At 35.3% G+C, this 20,581-nt stretch overlaps 1 protein-coding gene across 1 annotated transcript in view; it reads left to right on the forward strand.

The window, feature by feature from the left end:
* Nucleotides 1-18,806, forward strand: part of LOC150105981 (tyrosine-protein phosphatase non-receptor type 5-like) — a 207,589-nt gene extending 188,783 nt beyond the window's left edge. The window contains exons 11-12 of the mRNA XM_090393737.1: nucleotides 692-805; nucleotides 18,350-18,806. Of these exons, the coding sequence (XP_090249863.1) occupies nucleotides 692-805; nucleotides 18,350-18,443 (208 nt within the window). The 3' untranslated portion in view covers nucleotides 18,444-18,806. The remainder of the gene's footprint in view (nucleotides 1-691; nucleotides 806-18,349) is intronic.
* The last annotated feature ends 1,775 nt before the right edge of the window (nucleotides 18,807-20,581 follow it).

Here is a 20,581-nt window from a genome sequence, read left to right on the forward strand (position 1 = left end):
ACCTTTTGTTTTGTATGGAACAGAAACCTAGAGCATAATATACTAAGATGCTAATATACTAAGCTTTGCAGATCTTTGAAAATCAAACCATTAGAAAAGTTTTGGATTGCAAGAGATGATACAGCAAGTGAATGGAGAAATCATATCCAAGAACTATGCTAACTATACAAATAACTGATATAATGAGACCTTCCAGGATGAGATAGGACATGTGAAAAGAATGGGTAAGGAAAGGAAAGGCAATCTTTCCTTTCCTCTAGTCACTTTCCCTAGAGGTCTAGGGAAATTGACTACAAGAAGAATATCGCAATATTGGGAAGATAATATCACAAAAGACTATAACAAGAATCCTGGATTGGACTGAAAGAGCTCAAGACAGAGAAGACTGGAGAAGTTAGTTCTTATTGATAAGAGCCTTAGAGGCTCACTTCTAGACAAAAGAAGAATCTTTTATATTTGTGAAATTAGTTCAAAAACCAAAAGTTGCTTTATCATTTCATCTATAGATGAAAACATTATTCAAGTAGTTCATGATAATAACCTTACTGTTCTGGACACTGAATTTATCTCATGGGGTTGAATTTCTTAAGTAAATTATGCTAAATAATTTTAAATAAAATGATTTTTTTTTATCTTTGTCATTTATAATCAATATGTGTACTGAAAATGTAATATATTTCTTTTTTTTAAGTGCTGGAATTGGAAGAACTGGATGTTTTATTGCAATTAGTATTGGTATCCAACAGCTATTAGAAGAAAATATGGTCGATGTATTGGGAGTTGTATGCGCTCTTAGAATGGACAGGTAATTCTGATAATGCTATATTATAATTATTTGTATAACATTATTATGATTATCATCATCATTAGTGCTCTATTTAAGCATGTTTGGAATAAAAGTTTTAGAGAGATGGTTTCAGCATCTTCAATTTTCATGATATCGCATGATTGGAATATTTCTTAAGTTTATAATTAATTTTCCATTTATTATTTCTTTCTATTTTGGAAAGGATGCTTATGACATCTTGATTCATTTCTGTACTTAGGCTGAATAGACGCAATAGATGATTGCTATAGGTGAAGCTCTGGGGAGCAGAAACAGCTAGTTATAACACAAGGTTCTCAACAGTTCATTTTAACTAATTAATAACGGAAACGCTTATGTTAATTTAATTCTTTTGTGTGTGTGTCCATTATTAATTAGTTATAATGAATTTTTCCACTTACATCTCAATTTTTAGCTCAGTTCTCAACAGTAAATTTAAATTACTAATGCTATGCCAATGAAACAAAAGAAATCACAAGAAATAGAATCAAAGAAATTTTGAGAAATAAATCGTAAGAAATAACACAAAAGAAAATTCAAGAAATGGAACAGAACAAAGGACATTGCAAAACATAAAAAAAAAATCATTGGACTTTTTTACTTGTAAGAGAACTTGTAAGTTTTCAGCTATGGTATGCAACATGATAATAATATGAATGGCATTGAGCATGGTTATGTAATTGTAAAGGAGTGGAAATGTATGCTTTGAATTTAGACTTTTAAGTGTATCTTGGAGAGAAAAGAGAAATTTGTCCAACAGGGCCAACCAGACTGTAGATCGAAGTATAAGAAAATGCTGGGTGGTAATGTGTCCCATCTGTAAATAAATGCTAGGAATGAAGAGGTTGAGTTCTTCTTGCTTTATTGAATATGTTGTGGCTAAGATGTTAGCATTTAGTGAAACCTGGCTATCAGTCAGATGTAACTGGAATCAAGTGTAATGGGGTATAGTCTTTTCAGGAATGACAGGGGGGGGTACTACTAATGATATTAGATGACTTGAGTCTAGTTAGGGTAAAAACACATGAAAACAGTAATGTCCTATGCCTAAGTATACTAACTTAGGCATTACAAACTAGAAAGGGATAATTTGTATAAAGCATAAGGATTGTGGTTGGGAGGAGGGTCTATTGCATTTTATGTACACTAATGCCAGGCACTTTCAAAGCAAGGGAGAAGAGTTTTTAGAATTTGTTAGGTCTTGGCCAAAGTTATTAGCATTATTGAGACATGGTTGACAGAAGATGATATAGTCAGTGGGATAGAATGTGAAGAGTATGATAGTTTCAGTGAGGAGAGAGAAAAAAAAGAATGGAGGGAAGGATGTTGTTGATGATAGCCAATTAACTGCACCTAAAAAGAGAGAGTAGGAGGGGAGGGTTAGGTTACACTGTTGAAACTAGTTGCACTGTGAAAATAGTGCATTCCAAGCTATCTGTTGTGAGTAGAAGCCCCTAGGACAAAATATACAGATGGTTGCTGTTATAGACCATGGGATATGAAGGATAATGAGAATAGTATGCATTGGCTAATAAATGCAATGAGTGGAGGGTGAGTAATTATTAGTGGGCACTCCAATTATGGGAACATAGTGAAATGAGGAAAGGATGCATCGTAGGAAGGAAATGAAATTTATGGAGATACTAAGACTTACCTGAGACAGCATGTCAAGGAATGTACCAAGTGTTTGAGGGTGCTAGATCTAGTAATTGGATCACAGGATTTGTCTTTAATTAATATGACCATAGTTCAATTGCAGAGAGGAGGTTCCAAGACCAAGGTAGCAAACTACTGATTGATCAGCATCTCAGAGTGGTGGTCTCAAGATATTGGAGAAGTTGGTTACAAAAAAAATCCAGGAATGGGATGTTATATAGGGCCAGCAGGGTTTTTGTGAGGGATAGGATATGCCTCAGTAACTTACCTTTTATAATACAGTGATACTTTGATAAAAGTAATGGGTATACAATGATACTGCAATTCCTTTGAGGATACCACATGGAATTGTGATAAATAAACTGCAGCACATGGGCATGGATATGAAGTTGGTTAAGTGGATAAGGTGGGGAGATGTACACCAGACAGTAGTTTATTCAAGAATAGAGTTCACTAGAAGTCCTATGACTGTACTTGGGCTACTGCTATTTAATTTATACATTAATGATATAGGAAATATTCAGTTGTTTGCTAATGATGCAAAATTGGGTAGAAAAACGATGTAAAGATACATTTTTGCAGGATGATTTAAATAGATTTCTATGCGGGCAAAGGAGAAAAGATGTCTGTTTAATGTGGCAAAGTGTAAGGTTATTTCAGAGCGTAAAAATGACCAGCTGTGTACCATATTGATGGAACTACTCCAGGATATTGATGATGCCGAGGATTTGGGGGTGTTAGTGGCTAAAACAGTTCATTGGATTGCTTGGTTACTGAAGAACACCCTAACAAGCAGGTTATTATAACTCTTTATAAGGCCTTGATTAGACTATCTTGACTGCTGTGTACAAATCTGTTCACCTAGGAGTCTTGGAGCAGTGGATGAGGTGGAGAGGATTTAGAGGCAAGTGACCAAGATGGTTGCAGAACTGTGGAACCTGCTTAGAGAATAAGTTGAAGATTTGTGGGTTACAGAAATTGGTTGATCAGGAATTAAAGGGGTGATATGACTGAGACAGAAGAAATTGGAGGAAGAGAATTTGCTGAGATGTACCATTGGACCTGTCAAGCGACAGAACATTAATGATGATGATGATTGAGACATACTAAGTACTGCTTAATATGCCTGATTACTGATTAATTAGTAATATGAATTACTGATTAATTCAGAACAGTTCTGGTGGTGGCAGAACTAGGGTCATCTTGGAAATTGAGCAAGTGTGTGCTTAGCAATGACTAGATTTTTTGTTTAGAGAATGGTGAATGAGAAATAGATAGCATTATCTCAAAATATAAGGAAGCTCTTATTTTGGCTGTCAAGGTGTATTAATTGCTGTGAGTGGGCTCGGTTTAAGAAAATCTGCTACAAATAGGTAATTTCTCAATTTAACTCTTCAGGAAATGTCATGTATTTTTATGCATTAATGAATTGGACGAGTGCAATCAGTTTTTTTTTATAGTGCAGGGATGGTATGAATCATTTTCCATATGAGATCAAGCTCATTTACATACAAAATCATAATCATGAACTGACTAATACACAAAAGAATAAAGTTTGCAAATTATTGAAGAAAGTCACTTCCTAGTCTAAAGAAACGGTTAAAAAACTTAACCGTATATGTAAAGCCACCCAGAACATGTGGAGAACTAAAAATTCACATAATTTACCCTTATACCCAGTTGTTGATAGTATAACTGCCGGCCTGGCTGGCTGAGTAGTTAGCGTGTCTGCCCTCCAGCCAAAAGGCTGCGGGTTCGAATCCCGCTGTGGGCATGGATGTTTGTGAGTGTCTGTGGAAGTACTAGTGGTGGTGGTGGTTGTCAGCGGTAGATGGCATTGGTGTAGTTGCAGTCAGTTGGTGGATTGAGTAGTGGAGACAGAGTTGTAGAGCAGATGCCCTCCCTCGATGAGTCCTTGGACTCCCTGGAGGTGTCAAATAATAATAACATATAAATATGTATGTAGTTGCGCCACAGTATCCCCATGTTCGTTCATTATCCAATAAACAAATTTTAGCCAGCCTGGTTGGCCAAGTGGTTAGCATATCTGCTCTCCAGCCAAAAGGCTGCAGGTTCGAATCCTGCCATGGGCATGGATGTTTGTCTGTGAAAATATTGGTGGTCGTCGGAGGTAGATGGCGTTGGTGTAGGTGATGAAGGTAGTCATGGTCAGTAGATTGGTGGAGACTGAGAGTTTTGGAGTAGGTACCATCCCTTGATGAGTCCAGGACTCCCTGGAGGTGTGATGTAATAATCATAATAAACAAACCTACAAACAAACTTGCTAAGCATTTGGCTAGATTACTAGCTTCCCTTGCAGGTAATTCTTTCCCATTTGTAAAAAAAAAAAATTCTGTTTACCTAAAAAGTCTATTAAAAAAACACTTTTTAAAAAGTTCAGACATAATAATTAGTTTCAATATTACTTCATTAATGTACCATTAACTGAGATTTTGATTTGTTAGTTGCAACCCTACCTCCTCCCCAGATGTATTTGAATGATTCAAATTTACAGTGCATGCTGGTTATTTCACATGGAAAGGAAAAATCTACAAACTAGATGGTAAGACATGGGCTCCCCTTAGCACCCCTCCCATTTGACCAGTTTTTGTAGAGAACAAAGCACTCAACACAGCCACTCTCAAAGCACTAATTTTGTTGTGCTGTGTTAATGATGTGTTTGCTATTTAGCCACATGGTTCAGACACATTAGATACATTTTTAGTGTGTTTAAGTGGAGAACACCCTAAAATCTACCTCACAATGGCAAAGAAATCTTTCTGCCCCTTTTTCCATTGCAAGGTGGAATTTATGGTGCTCACTACTAAAAATGTATGAGGGTGGTCTGAAAAGTTCTCAGCTTAACAATGAAAAAACGAATTTATAATTTCAAAATTATTTTTATTTTTCACATAATCTCCCTTAAGACTAATACATTTATTCCAGCGATGCTCCAGCGCTATTATCCCGTTCCTCTAGTGGTTCTCAGTAAGATCTACAAAATACCCCTCTATGGCTGCAATCGCCTCTTGATTCGAAGAAAACCACTGTCTAGTGATGAAGAGTTTTAGTTTTGGGAAGAGAGAGAAGTCAGAGGGAGCCAAATCAGGGGAATAGGGTGGATGTTCCAACAATTCATAGTGCAGGTCCCTTAATTTTCCCATTGCCAAAACACCTTTGTGGGCATGTGCATTGTCCTCATAAAAGATGATTTTTTTTCTTTTTCTGCAAACTGAGTCTTTTCTCACGAATTTTTTCGTCTAGTCTGGTTAAAAGATCGGAATAATATTACCCAGTTATTGTTTTACCCTTTTCAAGATAATTAATAAACAAAATGCCTTTACCATCCCAAATGACCGATGCCATGACCTTTTCTGCTGATGGAACTGACTTTGTGTCTTCTTTGGCACTGAACAACTGGCTTCTGTCCACTGTTTTGAATGCTGTTTGGATTCTGGTGTATAATGGTGACTCCAAGTCTCATCCATAGTAAATTGATGCACAAAATCATTTTTATTCTTGTTAAAATGCTCCAAGCACTGTTCAGAGATTTTCATGTGAGTGCATTTTTGATCTGCTGTGAGAAAGCATGACACCCATCTTGTGCAAAACTTTTTCATTTACAATTCTTCATGCAAAATATATCCTATACATTTTTTTGAAATGCTTATAGTCTCAGCATTTGATTTGCTGGTCATCCAATACCATGTCGTGCACTTGATCAATGATTTCTGGTAGTGTTACACTTTTTTGGACATCCTTCACGTGGATCATCTTCAAGGCTGGTACGGTGATGGTTAAACTCAGTAGCCCATTTCTTAATTGTCGAAAACAAAGGAGAAGAGTGCCCATAAACTTTTATAACTTCAAATGAATTCTTTTGGGTTAAACCTTCTTTTACAGAGAATTTTATAATCGCACGATATTCAATTTTATCCTTTTCAAGGTATACTGACAACACTTTTGCTTCAGACAGTTGTATAAAACAAACTACTTGATAGAAGGACTTGCAATTTCACATGGATGCTTATGACAGATGGTACCAACTTAGAGAAAAAAATCTTGCCAATAATGTTGCCATCTATGGGCGAGGCCGAGAACTTTTCAGATCACCCTTGTATCTAATTGTATCTGGACCATGTGGCCAAATGGCAAAGTAATCAGGGCACATCTGAAAAGATATTTAGAGGTGTTCATAAATATTAGCTCCTCACCACTTTTAAACCATATATCAAGTTTGCAACTCTCATCTGCTTACTTATGGAGAAACTCTTTCCTTTATCACATTCAGGAATATATGAAATGCTCTGTTCTAGTAACCTTGCTTACTATGGACGGACAAAATCTGCTGACATCTTCCTTGGACAACATAAAAAAATACATTTGGGATTATCGTTATGACAAGTCAGGACTATCAGACATGCTTTGGATACCCTTTCACACAGGATCAGATAAAGACAAAGTTAGAGACTGTTTTTGAAATCAGCGGTTTTAAAACGTTTCCCAAACCTCAATAAATATGGCTGTATCAGTTTACCAATAATATGGAAGACGGTAATTTTAAGATCAAATTAATACTTGTTAACTCATCATCCAACAACAGATGATGCCAATTAGGACTGGAGTTCCCTGTTTGTTATAATTTTAAACTGTTTCTACTATTAACTAATTGCTGCTGTTCACATACTGACAAACAGTTTTGTGCTCTGAAGATGCTGAGTATACCACTTGCAAAATAATGGCAAATAAGTAAATAAATATTATTTTCCTATTATTCTTGTGCTGTGAATTTAAACGATTAAATAAACTAATCATTTCCATATTTAATTTGCTTTCTTCACTAACAATGTGCATTAATAGCTGAAATATTTTACTTATTCTCCATTGAGAATGCGAAGATTTCTGTGTTCTATCAATTTTTATTATTTTGATCTTTATTGCTGATTTTCATACCTAATTTGTTACAGTTCATATTTGATTTAGAGAATTCTAAAGTCTTGGACTATGTGTTTAGGAGTAAAATATCAGCTGCATAAAGCAAAGCCCTAAGTTTGATATATCTGATTTTGATATTATTATTATTATTGTTGCGGCCAACTCCAAGGAGTCGACAGACTCATGGAGGGAGGCCCTAACATCATGTCAAGAACAACTATTCGACATTCACACAGTATCTATCATACCTTGCCTTGAACTCATTCATGGTCGTAGCACCCACAACAGACTCTGGAAGCTTATTCCACTCATTCACTACTCTCCAAGTAAAAAATCTAGCTCTAACACCCTTGTCAACCATGCTCTTGCCCAGCTTCCATTCATGGCCCCTAGTCCTCCCACCACCAGTCATATTTTCAAAAATATCTTCTGGATCAATCTTATAGAAACCCTTCAGCAATTTGAATGTCTCAATCATGTCACCCCTCCTTCGCCTATCGACCAGTTTCTGCAACCCACAAATCTTCAACCTATTCTCATAAGGTTCATTCCACAGACCTGCTATCATGTTGGTCACTCGTCTCCGGATCCTCTGCACTTCCTCCCCATCGCGAAGAAACCCTGGTGCCCATAACTGGGCACAGTAGTCCAGATGGGATCTTATAAAGGCTCGATACACAGGAACAACAACTTGTTTGTCTCTGCATGTTAAAGTATTTTTCAGAAGCCAAGTGATTTGGTGAGCTGTTTTAGTCACTTTTGCAATGTGCCTCCTAAACTTCAATTCCCTATCCACCAACACTCCTAAATCCCTGGCCTCATCAATCTCCTGGAGTATGGTTCCACCAATGCGATATACTGCTGCTATTCTTTTCACCCCAAAGTGCATAACCTTACACTTTGCCACATTAAATTGACATCCATTTTTCCTAGCCCAGTCCTCTAAACTATCCAAATCATCCTGTAAAATTTTGACATCCTGTGCACTCATAATTACTCTGCCCAACTTTGCATCATCAGCAAACAAGTGAACACTTCCTCTCATATCCTTTCTTATATCATTGATGAACAAATTGAAAAGCAGTGGTCCAAGAACAGAGCCTTGTGGCAGTCCACTAGTCACAAGCCGTCTTTTAGACTCCACTCCTGAATAAACCACTCTCTGGTATCTCTCCTTCAACCACCCTCCTATCCATCTCACCAACCCTATATCTATCCCCATCTGTTCCAGTTTACTGATTAGGGTTCTATGTGGTATCCTATCAAAAGCCTTGGCAAGGTCTAGTAGTATTACTGTAAACCCATTACCCCTATCCAGTTCAGCTGTCACTGTGTTATAAAACATGAGCAAGTTACTGAGGCATGATATACTCTTCACAAAACCATGTTGTCCCCCATACAATATCCCATTTTTATCTATCCAATCCTGTATTCTTTTCTTGAATAATTTCTCTAAGACCTTGACAATGATTCCTGATATGCTAATCGGTCGGTAATTTACAACAGCAGTCTTGGAACCACCTTTATGCAGTGGAACTATTTTTCCCTCTTTCCACCCCCTCAGGACTAACCCAGACCCGAGACTCAAATTAAACAAAATGGTCAAGGGTACTGACAATTCTTTAGCTGCTGTCTTGTACAACACATCCAATCCCACAGATGTATTGACATTGAAGTTATGCAATAGACTACTCACCTCCACTTCATTCACCACAATTCTGTATAATCTACTGGTACATTCGTTTCTGCAATGTCACCATCTGGATGATATATTCTTGCAGAGTGCTCACTCAGTAACTCAACTATATTAACTGATTCAGTTACCTCCTTACCATCAGCATTCTTTAAAATCATTCTGCCACGTGCATTTTTCCTTTTACTTTCTACATATCTAAAAAACTGTTTAGGATTCTCTTTAGCCTGCATGGCCAATGTTCTTTCGTAATCCTTTTTTGCTTTTCTTACCACACTCGTTACCCTTCTGGCCTGCGCTTTATACCGTTCATGTGCCTGCTGGTCACCTTTCTCCTTAAATTCCCTCCATGCTGTTTCTTTTTTTGCAGCTCAAGCTTAATGGTGTTATTCATCCATTTAACCTCTACTTGATTTATTATTCGGACTCTAGGTATACAGTCAGCCATTGCCTCATCCAAACACTTCTTAACTACATCCCATGCACTATCCACTTCTAGTCCTTGCATTTATACATGCCATGGCTCTGAACCAATCAAACTCCTAAGCTTGTCATACTTTCCAGCCCGATAATTCCACATGTACCCTGTCTTAATTGAAAATTCAACACCTTTAGCCACCTGCCAAGTCAAGACCCTATGATCACTCTCACCGATTGGTGGCAATGTGGTCATATTTGTTACAGCCAAATCCTCAGATGTAATTACTAGGTCAAGCACTCTGTGACCCCTAGTATTTTCCATTACATGCTGTCGCAGATAGTTATCCCTTAATAACCGCATAAAATCCAATTCCTTCCTCCCGTGTGTCCTCTCCTCACTCCAATCAATGCGACCATAGTTGAAATCTCCCATAATAATCATCCTCCTTCCACTCATTTCTTCTATATGCTTGTGCATACTGTCACCACCATCTTTTCCATCACCTGGTCTATAGCAGCACCCAATTGTATATTTAGTTCTGCTAGCCACAATCTCACACCAAATGGCCTCAAATGTGCTCTTTTCTCTATCCTGCAATATAACGTCTATTCTCCTTGGCTGCAGCTCATCAGCTATCATCAACAATACTCCTCCCCCCATTTTATTCTCCCTGTCATTTCTGAACACACTATACCCATCACATTCAATCCCACTAGCTATATCATCTACAGTCAGCCATGTTTCACTAATACCAATAACCTGTGTTCTGGAAGTGCCAACCATGGCCAAAAACTCTTCCTTCTTGTTCCTAATACTCCTAGCATTAGTGTACAAGAATTTAAGACCCCCCCCCCCCCCCATTAGCCCCAACCCTACTTTGATGCCATATATTAACTATCCCACTCTGATTTGTTGTCCTTATTTGCTCGGGCATATTATATTCATTCTTACATTCAACTTCCTCCCTAAGGACTGTATATCTACTCCCCCCCCCCCCCTTAATAAATCTGGTTTCCCTGAATTTGCACATCCACCACATTTAGCAACACTTTCTCAAGTCTTCTTACACCGTAACCATTCAAATGCAAGCTGTCTATCTTATATAGATCCTTCTATTCTATTCTCCTTCTCTATCCTTCGCCCATCGAACTCACTCCACACGTCCACAAATTCCACACCACTCGTCATACATAACCCACACATAAAGTCCTTCGCAATTATGGCCTTCATTATAAACATTTCACTGTCATACCTTGGCAAAAGATTAATCATTCTAACTCTCTCACTCTTTTCTTTTGCTACCTCAAACAATTCATTCAGGTTTTCTATCATTTCCATTTTGTCTCCTTTCAAATCATTCGTACCTGCCACAATGATCATTTCTTTCACCCTTTCCTTTTGCTCTCTAATAGACTCAGTTACATCCTTTACGGTCGCACCAGGTTGGTACGATTTTGTCAAATCCTCTACTATCACACCTTATACTAACGGGTCTCCATACAGCACTCTATCCTTCATTTTGTTCATGTTCACACTCATATGTCTATTTTTCCTGTCATACTTTTTATTATTGGCTGGTTTATTCAGTCGACTTTTGCTCATACGCTCTAGCTGCTGTTTTGCCCTTTGTATCGCACCATTCAACAACGCGATCTCACTCATTGCGTCTATCTCTCATCTTTTTTATTCTCAGTAAAACCATTAATACTATCATGCACACTTTCTACATTCACACTCTCACAATTCTCTGGTACAACCTCGCCGTTTCTTGTCATATCCCTATTTTTTTTCATTCTGAAGTTTGACAAAAATATCACACTCACGATCCGAAATACTCTTCAATTTCTCATTCTCCCTACATTTTCTACACACATTCACTCCTTTATTATCATCTAACCACACTCCAACCGGACTCCGCAAAGCATACATTTCGCAGCTAGTACACTGAATCATCTCTTTTATACTACCGTTCTTTGATGAGAACCATCATTACTGGCCGCCATTTTCCTTCGTACTGTAGCCATACTTACTTGCAACGTATGTTATCAAATTATAAATTATAACACACCAAAAACACACAAAAAGATGCACTAAGAGATGGAAGGCAAACAAAACTACGTAATATTAAATAATTTATCAACGATAACTGAAAATAATACTCATCTCTTATCCGGAGCTTTCACGAACACTACACACTACGAATCCCTCTAGCGGCGACTGCCCCAATAAAATATGTTATAAAGACGCACAAAATACTCTAAAAACACGAAAATCGTTCTAATATACTATAAAACCAATTTTCTAAGGATATCAGAATGCCAATGTCACATTCTTTCATAATGTGATCCATATAGATGATGAGTAAGAGTTGGAGATAGTGTGCACCTTTGTATTATACCTGATTTTATATCAAACTATCTTCCAGTGTTTTCTTCAATTCTAATTGATCACTTATATATAAACTGTGTATTGCATCTATTTCATTTACTCCACATAATTTTTAGTATATTGAAAAGCTTTTCTCTAGGCTTTTTTATATTCCCATGATTTCTCAGTTATTTATTATGAAATGAAAATGTGATCTTGGCTACTCTGTTTGGCCTGAACTCATTGTGCCCTCCTTTAAGTTTCTCCTCCCCAATTTTTCTGAATCTTCTCAGCTTGCCTTAATCTTACCTGGAACAATTAAGAGAAAAATTCTCTCTAATTTAAAAATTCTGCTTTATTCCCATTTTTATAGATGGCAAATGTGAGAGCTCTACTCCAATTAACTGGAATTTGACTTTCTGCCCAGGCCCTCTGAATTATGCAGTAGCTACTGCAAAACTTTTATACCTCCACCTTTAAACATTTCTGGTTGAATGGCATCTTCTCCAGCTGCCTTTCTGCCTTCCAGCAGAAAGGCAGCTGGAGAAATTGGGATGTACTCCCAATTTCATTCAAGAAGAATGAAATTGAGAGTACATATCAACATCAAGTTTTTGGCAGGTTTTTTTCCACCTGAAGTTATTGATATGTACTCTCAATTTCATTCTTCTTGAATGAAATTGGGAGTACATCGCTGCATGTTTCATTTAGCAATATTTCAAAGTAATCACTCTGGACATCTAGAATATCTCTATCTTTAGTTTTCATATAACCTTTATCACCTGTGATTCTTTCCTCCATTTCTAATCTTTTTAGTAGCCTTCAGAATGTTTTCCCACCTTCCTGATATTTCATTGAAGTCTTCCCATGACTTTTACACATAGCTGAAGATTTCTTTAATTATTTATGCCCACCACAATATTCCAGTTTTTTTTATCCTTGCAGACAACTTCACCACATGCCTCCCAAGATGAATCAGTCAATGTTTCTTGCAGGGTTGTCCAATCAGACTCCAAGGTTAGGTTCTTGTTATCTGTTTCATTTTTCTTGAATAATGTTTGCACAGTTGAGTCTACAGTTTTGTATAGTTCACTTGTAAAAGCTGCTGAACTTCAATTCATTTTAAAACTTTCTTACATATATTATTCTTTTCAGTCCGCGCGGTTAGCCTAGTGGCTATGCACTTCGCAACCATATGCCTGGGGAAGGAGTGTCCTAGGTTCGATTCCCGTCGGTGACTTGAGGAGCTGAAGGATCTTCCTCAGCCATAGCCAAGTTAGCCAGTTCGGCGTGGACAGCAGGGTTTTTCCCCCAGTTTATTCTGGGGTTTTTCATCCAGCAAAGCAGGCAAACTGGCCTTGAGAACTCAACACTACAGGCCATAGGATACACCGGGGCATAAGGCTGTGACCACCTTATCCTGTAAATGGAGTGAGGTCCGATGATCAATGGACCCTCGACACCGTAAGGTAAAAGAGGGTATAACGAAGATGAGATGAGATTATTCTTTTCAATGTAACATTCATTTTTATTGTACTTAAAACTAAGTGATGATCACTCCCAGTTTCATTTTTTCTGTATACTATTGTATCCTGAACCAGCATAAAGATGTCACTGCCAATGATAACATAGTCAGTGAGGCTTTTTTTTTTTTCATAATAAAATTTAATAGAATAACTACAGCAAAGAGAAATAATTAAACAGCAGGTGTAATTGTTTCAGTATTTCATCTCTGTTATAGAGAGATCTTCAGGAATACAATGTTAAATTTTAATAATATGCACAAATACAAGAAACAATAAGTGGAAGAAATGAAATTAGACTATGTGAAGACTAAAGTCCTTTGAGCTGTACCCTCTATGGGTGCTGTTGGCTAGCTTTAGTTGTTGGGTTTGAAATCTTGGGAAGTTTAACAACCATACTTATTAAGATTAGGCTGGGTTTTTAAATTTGCTATTGATTCTTTGAAGTTTGTATTTACTGTGAAGGAATATAATAGTTTTCTTCCATCTGATACTGTATAAAATATCCTAGGCATGGTCAGCTAGACCTGATGACCATAGTTGTGGTGGTAGATGCATTTTTTGTGTGTATCCAGGCAGATGTTAGCAGATCTCCCAGTCTGACCATAATATGATAAGTTGCAAGAACAAGGAACCTTGTAAACACTTGGATTCTTAGGAGAGCAGAGATAGGAAGCCAGCTTCAAATGAAGCTTGAAAGCAGTGCAGAGTTTACATTTCTTTTTTAAAGTTCTAGCTATTTTTTCTATTGCTATTCCCTTATTTATATAAGGGAATAGTAATAGCATTACTATAGTCTTTATGTTGAGAAGGTGGAAGGGACAAATAATTTGTAGATCTTCAGTCAGGTCTAGCAGATCATGCCTTGGATGCTTTGTACAGTATCAGATGGGAGAAAACTATTATTCTCCATCACAGTAAATACAAACTTGAAAGACTTTTTAGAATGAGTAGCAGACTTAGAAAACAATCTTAATGGTTGTGTTAAACTTCCCAAGATTTGGAAACTAATTCTGGCCTCCCTCCCAACAACTAAGGCTTGCCAACAGCATAGAGAGTGCCCCCTCATATTACTTTAGTCTTTATATAGTCTAATTTAATTTCTTCCATTTTTTGTTTTCTATGTGAGTGTTATCAAATGAAGATATCTCTGTAACAGAGACAAAATATTGAAATGATTAAATCTACTGTTTTAATTTTTCTTTGTACAGTTATTCCATTAAATTTTATTATGAATGTAAACCAGCACTTAACCCTAAATATTGCAAAGGCTTTCTTATTTCTTGTGTCTTCTCTCCTTGTGAATTTGTGCACATCTTTTTGTTGGAGCATGGCGTTAGTAATGACTAGTCCATATCCTAAACAGAAGTCCAGACTGTATTTACCATTATTATTAGATTTGTCTTTTTCTCCAAATTTGTAAATGTTTATGCCTAATGGGATTCATTTCCTACATACTGTTTAGATCTCCAAGAAGGACTACATTTTCCATTTTCTTTAAGTCAGCTGCTTGCTGTAATGGAAAATTCAAAAATTTCTTCTTTAGGAGAACTTATGTGGGATCATAGGCATAAATGAGTTTAATTTTTCCATTTCCCCATTTTGAAGTTTGGTGTTGAATGCTATAACTATGACTTGATTTCTTGAAAAGGCCAGTTTTCTTTGATCATTATTGCTTGACTAGAACATCCTCATACTTATTATTTGGTATCTATTGACAAAAACAGGGGATGTCTTTGGTTAATCAGAAATGAACATGATAGTACAACATAATAAGAATTAATTTTATTTAATTATTGTTAAATGTTTGTTTTTATTATTTAATGAAATCATCTACCAGAAATCTAAGAGACTATTAAAATAGGGTTCCCATAATGTTTACTAAAATCTGGGACATTTTGAAATTTTTACGTAAAAAAACCCGGGACATTTTGTAAAAAAAATGGAACATGTTAAAAATTAAGAAAACCAAAAATAAAACTATTATATATTTTGCACTTTAAATTAAATACTGCTATAAACATACATTAACATTAAATCTACTTTTAAAAAAGGATTATTAATCACAAACATATTTAATTAGAAAAATATTTACCTGTTCAAGATTTTTTTTTCTTTTGATATGTGATGATAGAACTCAGCACAAGAGGAATTCTTAAAATATGTCTTTACAATGATTAAATCTTTCACTGTCTCAATTTTAAGTCGGTTTTTTCCATCTGTCCAGAATGCATTTATTAATGAAAAAACACGTTCGACAGCTGCATTAGTTCCTGGCAGTTCTAAACAAAAACTAACTAGGCATTTAATACTCCCAGAATTTATACCCCACTTTGTAAAATGAGCAAACATTTCACACCATTTATCACTGACACTTTGATCCTTCTGTTCACTCCACACTCCAAATTTGCTTTCACAATTTTTTTTTTCACACATACAAATTCATCAAATAAGTTCTCTTCATTCACAGTAAAACTTGTTGACATTGTCTTCATGAATATGTAGCTTTCTTGTATGTTCTTCCAAGTCACAGGATCCTTTCCCTTCAAATTAATCCAATCCATAGACTAAAGAGGTGCGAGAAATAGTCTACACCACTCTTGAATATATTCAAGACAGGTGCATGTAGAAATCGACTGCATACCTTTCAAACTTTTCAACTATTATGTGCCCTTCTTTTTCTAGTTCTTGCAACTGTTTTCTCACAGTAGTTGTAAGAAACTTTTCTGCCTTCTTACAATTTAATCTTTCCACCAGTTTGTTTGTTTCATCCTTCACTTCAATTACTGTTATATCTTGTCTTTCAATACATTTAATGGTATCATAAAAGGATTTTAACTGACTGGCAAGGAAATGTTGGAGTGTAATTGAAAGTGGATTTTCAAAGAAATTTTTGAGACTGATAGGACATTTGTCAATAGAAAAAAAATATGACTTCAATGAAGGAAACTTGTCAATAACCCTCTGGATTGTTAAGTTCCTCAACTCGTACACAATATATGTGGAAATGTTGGTAAATCATGTTAATCATTAATTGAAGATTGATAGGTAAGCAATCTGAAGCAGTCTGCACAGCATTATGTATCACATGTGCAGGGCAACCAATTCCAATTAAATTATTCACAGTGTTTTCTTGCAATTTGAAGTACAGATTATTCTTTCCTCCAAAGTTTGTATTTGTATTATCTGCTAATATAGCAATAACCTTTTTCAGGAGATCTAACTTCCAACACATAAGAAAATAAAAGTTCTGAAGTTTCGCCACCTAAATTAACGAACTCCAACACATTCACCTTCACACCTTTTTCTGGATGATAGTATCTAATGACCAGAGGCACTTATTTCATGTCAAAGTGGTTTGATGAATCGATTAGTACTGATATAAAATGAACTTCTTTTAGCTCTTTCTCAGTCTGCTTTGTCACTAATGGCACAATAACATTGGTTATTATTGCCTTGCACTTTGTTTGCGAACACCTGAATTTATCGTTGAAAACTTTTTTTCATGATGGTTGTTGTGCAGTCCATGGAGTTTTTGCTGTGGTTATGCACTGCTGTGTGATACGCAAAGGTTGCTTCCTGCACTGCTAGTGATAACTCTTTTTCCGTTTCACTCTTGGTTTTCACAATTAAAAGATTACTTATACTGCAGTTGGAAGCCTTACTTTGAACAGCAAATTTATATTTTTTCGTTTTCACATGGTTGACTACGTCTGACCGACCACCATGTGAAATGCAAAATTTACAGTTACATAAAGTACATTCCACATTTTCATCTACACCTTTAATGAAAGGAAATTCTCTTCTAATATAATCATTAATACCACACTTACGTTTCAGCATTATAGGGGTAGAAAACAATAAAAATTATAACACGCAAAGTATTGATCAAATAGGCTACTGTTATTACAGAAGCATGTGAAAAAAAGAACATCGCCATTAGTTACTATTAGTTATTATTAGTTAGTTATATTATTTATAATACTAATGATTATTATTATAAATAATAAATAAAGTTTATTATTATCAACATTGTAATAGAAATTGGTACTAAAAATGAGATAAAATCCATTTATCCATTTTTTCCTGAAGGATACTTAAAAAAGCGGGACTTTTGGAATTAACTCGGGACATTTTTATAAAAAACAGGACGAATGAGAACCCTATATTAAACCCATCAGCCCAAAATCAAGTTTTATTGCTATGCTCATAGTCTGCCAGTTAGGACTGTAGCTTTAGATCCTCTGTAGTTTATATTGTAATGATCCTGTCCTTTGATTGGAAAAGCCTGGGTTCAGATCACATCTAAGGTGTGAAGAACTTTGTAGAACGTTTTTGCAGCTGACAGTGAGTTAGTCATTCTCACATGGGAATGGCAAGGTTCAACTCAAAACATAAACTAATGAAATTTCTGATGGTTTGTATTGTATTAAATTCACTACTTCATTTATTGTCCTTCATGCCTATATGCATTTCCTTATATTTGCTATGGAGATGCCTTTGTGATTCAAATATTGACAAAATTTCTTCCATTAAATGGTAAACATCAGGAATTAAATAATTTTGGCTGAAAACCTTTTTTTCCATCTTCAGAGAATATTTTTCCAGATTTGATGCAGTAATTAACATCTGTAGTTTACCTTTAGCTTAACCTTGATTTACACACCCTCCATATTTTTCCCTTTCTGCCGTTGCATTGTGAAGATCAGCTATTCTTGCTACTCTAGTTTTAGCTACATATGAATGACATTCAATTATTTTTATTCTGATTTTGTAACTGTTCTCAAGACAAAATAGTTATGTTATTTAATTTCTATGTGATAAAATGAAACTATCTTGCTTCAGTAAAAAATTAGTTTTATTTAAAACAGATATTATGCTTAACATGCAGTTTTGTTATGTTTTATTTTTCTCTGACCATCCTTCAGAGGTGGAATGGTCCAGACTGCTGAACAGTACGAGTTTGTCCATCAAGCATTGTGTGTTTTTGAACACACGTTGCCAGACCAGTCAGGAGAATGAAGTCTTACTGAAGGTATTTCTGCTAACAGGCTCACAAAAATGCTCATCTGACGTCTCCGCCACTCTGTGCAGATCTGCGCAAGTATGCCTTGCAATAGCCAACTGGAGAAGCAGAGCACAAGTTGTTTCACTCAGTAGTATTTTTGTTTTACTACACAACGCATGCACAGTACAGACACACTCACACACACACACATGCAACCATAACACATTCCATTTACATGTTGTGTGTGTGTGTGCAGTATTTCTCACAGGCACCATGCTGTATGCAGCAGATTGAGGATAGGAGTAATCTCTTTAACACCTAGTCATATATGTTCCTTCTCATTGTTTTATTAATTTAAACATTCATTACATTTGTGCCATTCCATCAGTATTGAACAAACATATTATGACTATTTTGTACAATATTATAATTTTCTTTTTTCATGATATTTTTGTTGTAAATATATTGTTACACTCAGTATTATATGGGTAAAAGATTGTTTTATTTTATTTTTATAGAAATTCATGCAAATTATTTTCTACTTATACATATATATATATTTGTGTGTTTGCGTGTGTGGATCTTTTGTTATGACATATATTGTCCAGAGTATGCAAATGTATAGAGCATTGTAGTGTATGCAAATAGATAATGTACATTTTTTCACTGTATTTCTCATGTAGCCAGTGTTCTAAATATTGAAGTGTAACATATATTCTTTTCCAGGCTTTTCTTGTCTTAAGGATTAAAACTTAAGAATCATCTTTTAGAAAACTTCCTAAATAATATATAATTAATATGGGTATTTGTGGATTAGTTCCACATAATTCTCAGACTCTCCTTTTTTAAAAAAAACTTGATATTTTCTTGACATTCTTAAAGAAACAGCACAAGCTATTGTGTTTATCATGACAAAACATGTATCAGGTGTTGAAATGTGTAGAAGTGAATGCTCTAACAGAGTTCATTCAACAGATATTTTTCTGCTTAACACTCTGATATTCAAATATGCTGGGAGTGGGAGAAAGTGATTCTAAAAATACCTTACTAGGCGTTTTTTTTTTATAGTGTACCACTAATTGTATGTGAGTTGATGTGCAAAAAATAATTAGACAATGAGTCCATGGATACATGTATTTTTATTTTAGCAATATACTTCTTATTTTTAAGAATGGATTAGCTGATCAAAAAGTGGGCTACAGTTATAAAATCTTTTGTATTAATTGCATAACTGACATATTGGGATTTGGACAGGACTGATTTAGCCCTTTTGCAGCAAATTATAGTATATAAATACTTTATTTGGAACTGGGGGACAAAAAAAAAAAAGCACAAGATTGTGTGTTATGTAACGTTATATTATGTAGACATAAAATAGTAAGTTTTCAGAGTATATTTTTGAAAGAGACAGTTATTTCGGAAGCATTCATTATTTCTGTATGAAAAAGCACACATAAAGTGAGAGTAATAGCATAATTTTTGTGCTTTTGATGAGTTTACACTGCTTACAAACTTTTCATGAGGTGCTAATTCATCCTGTTGAAAATAACAAAAAGTTGTTCTTATAAAATTAGACTAAGAGCTATACAAAAACCTCTTAATATTGCTGTTCACTGTTTTGTTTAATACAAATGATATCTTTTATAAATTACAGTAATATGCAGACTACTTTTAGAACTGCAGAAGGGCCAATATGGGCATGAAATTTGTTTCATGTCATGTGGTTCATATTGAATTGTAGCACCAGCCACTTTTTTTTTTTTTTATACCTCTCAATATTTAACATGTCAAACAGCTTGCAAATAAAAACAGTTTGATTTGACACGGTTTATACAAATGAAATTTATTTATTAATGGAAGACTGCATGTATATGTAATGTTGCTTGCTACCATATTGTTATTTTACATTCTTAATCTTCTGGGATATTAGTTGTTCTTTTTAATTAATATAATTTGCACTCAGTTAAATTAGAATAATTTTAGATTGTTTGGTTAGATTATATTCAGTGCAGTAAGCAAGTTTTTATGTACTCGACATAATGTAATTTATGTTGATAGTTATATCATTCCAGGAAAGTATTACTCAAATATGGCTAGTTCGTAATAATGTGATATTGATAGCAAGCTGTCATTTTAAATATGACATGTCATT

The sequence above is a fragment of the Typopeltis vanoorti genome, chromosome 6 (genome assembly GCF_054136105.1).
Source record: "Typopeltis vanoorti isolate ZY-2024b chromosome 6, IOZ_Tvanoo_1.0, whole genome shotgun sequence".
Taxonomy (NCBI): domain Eukaryota; kingdom Metazoa; phylum Arthropoda; class Arachnida; order Uropygi; family Thelyphonidae; genus Typopeltis; species Typopeltis vanoorti.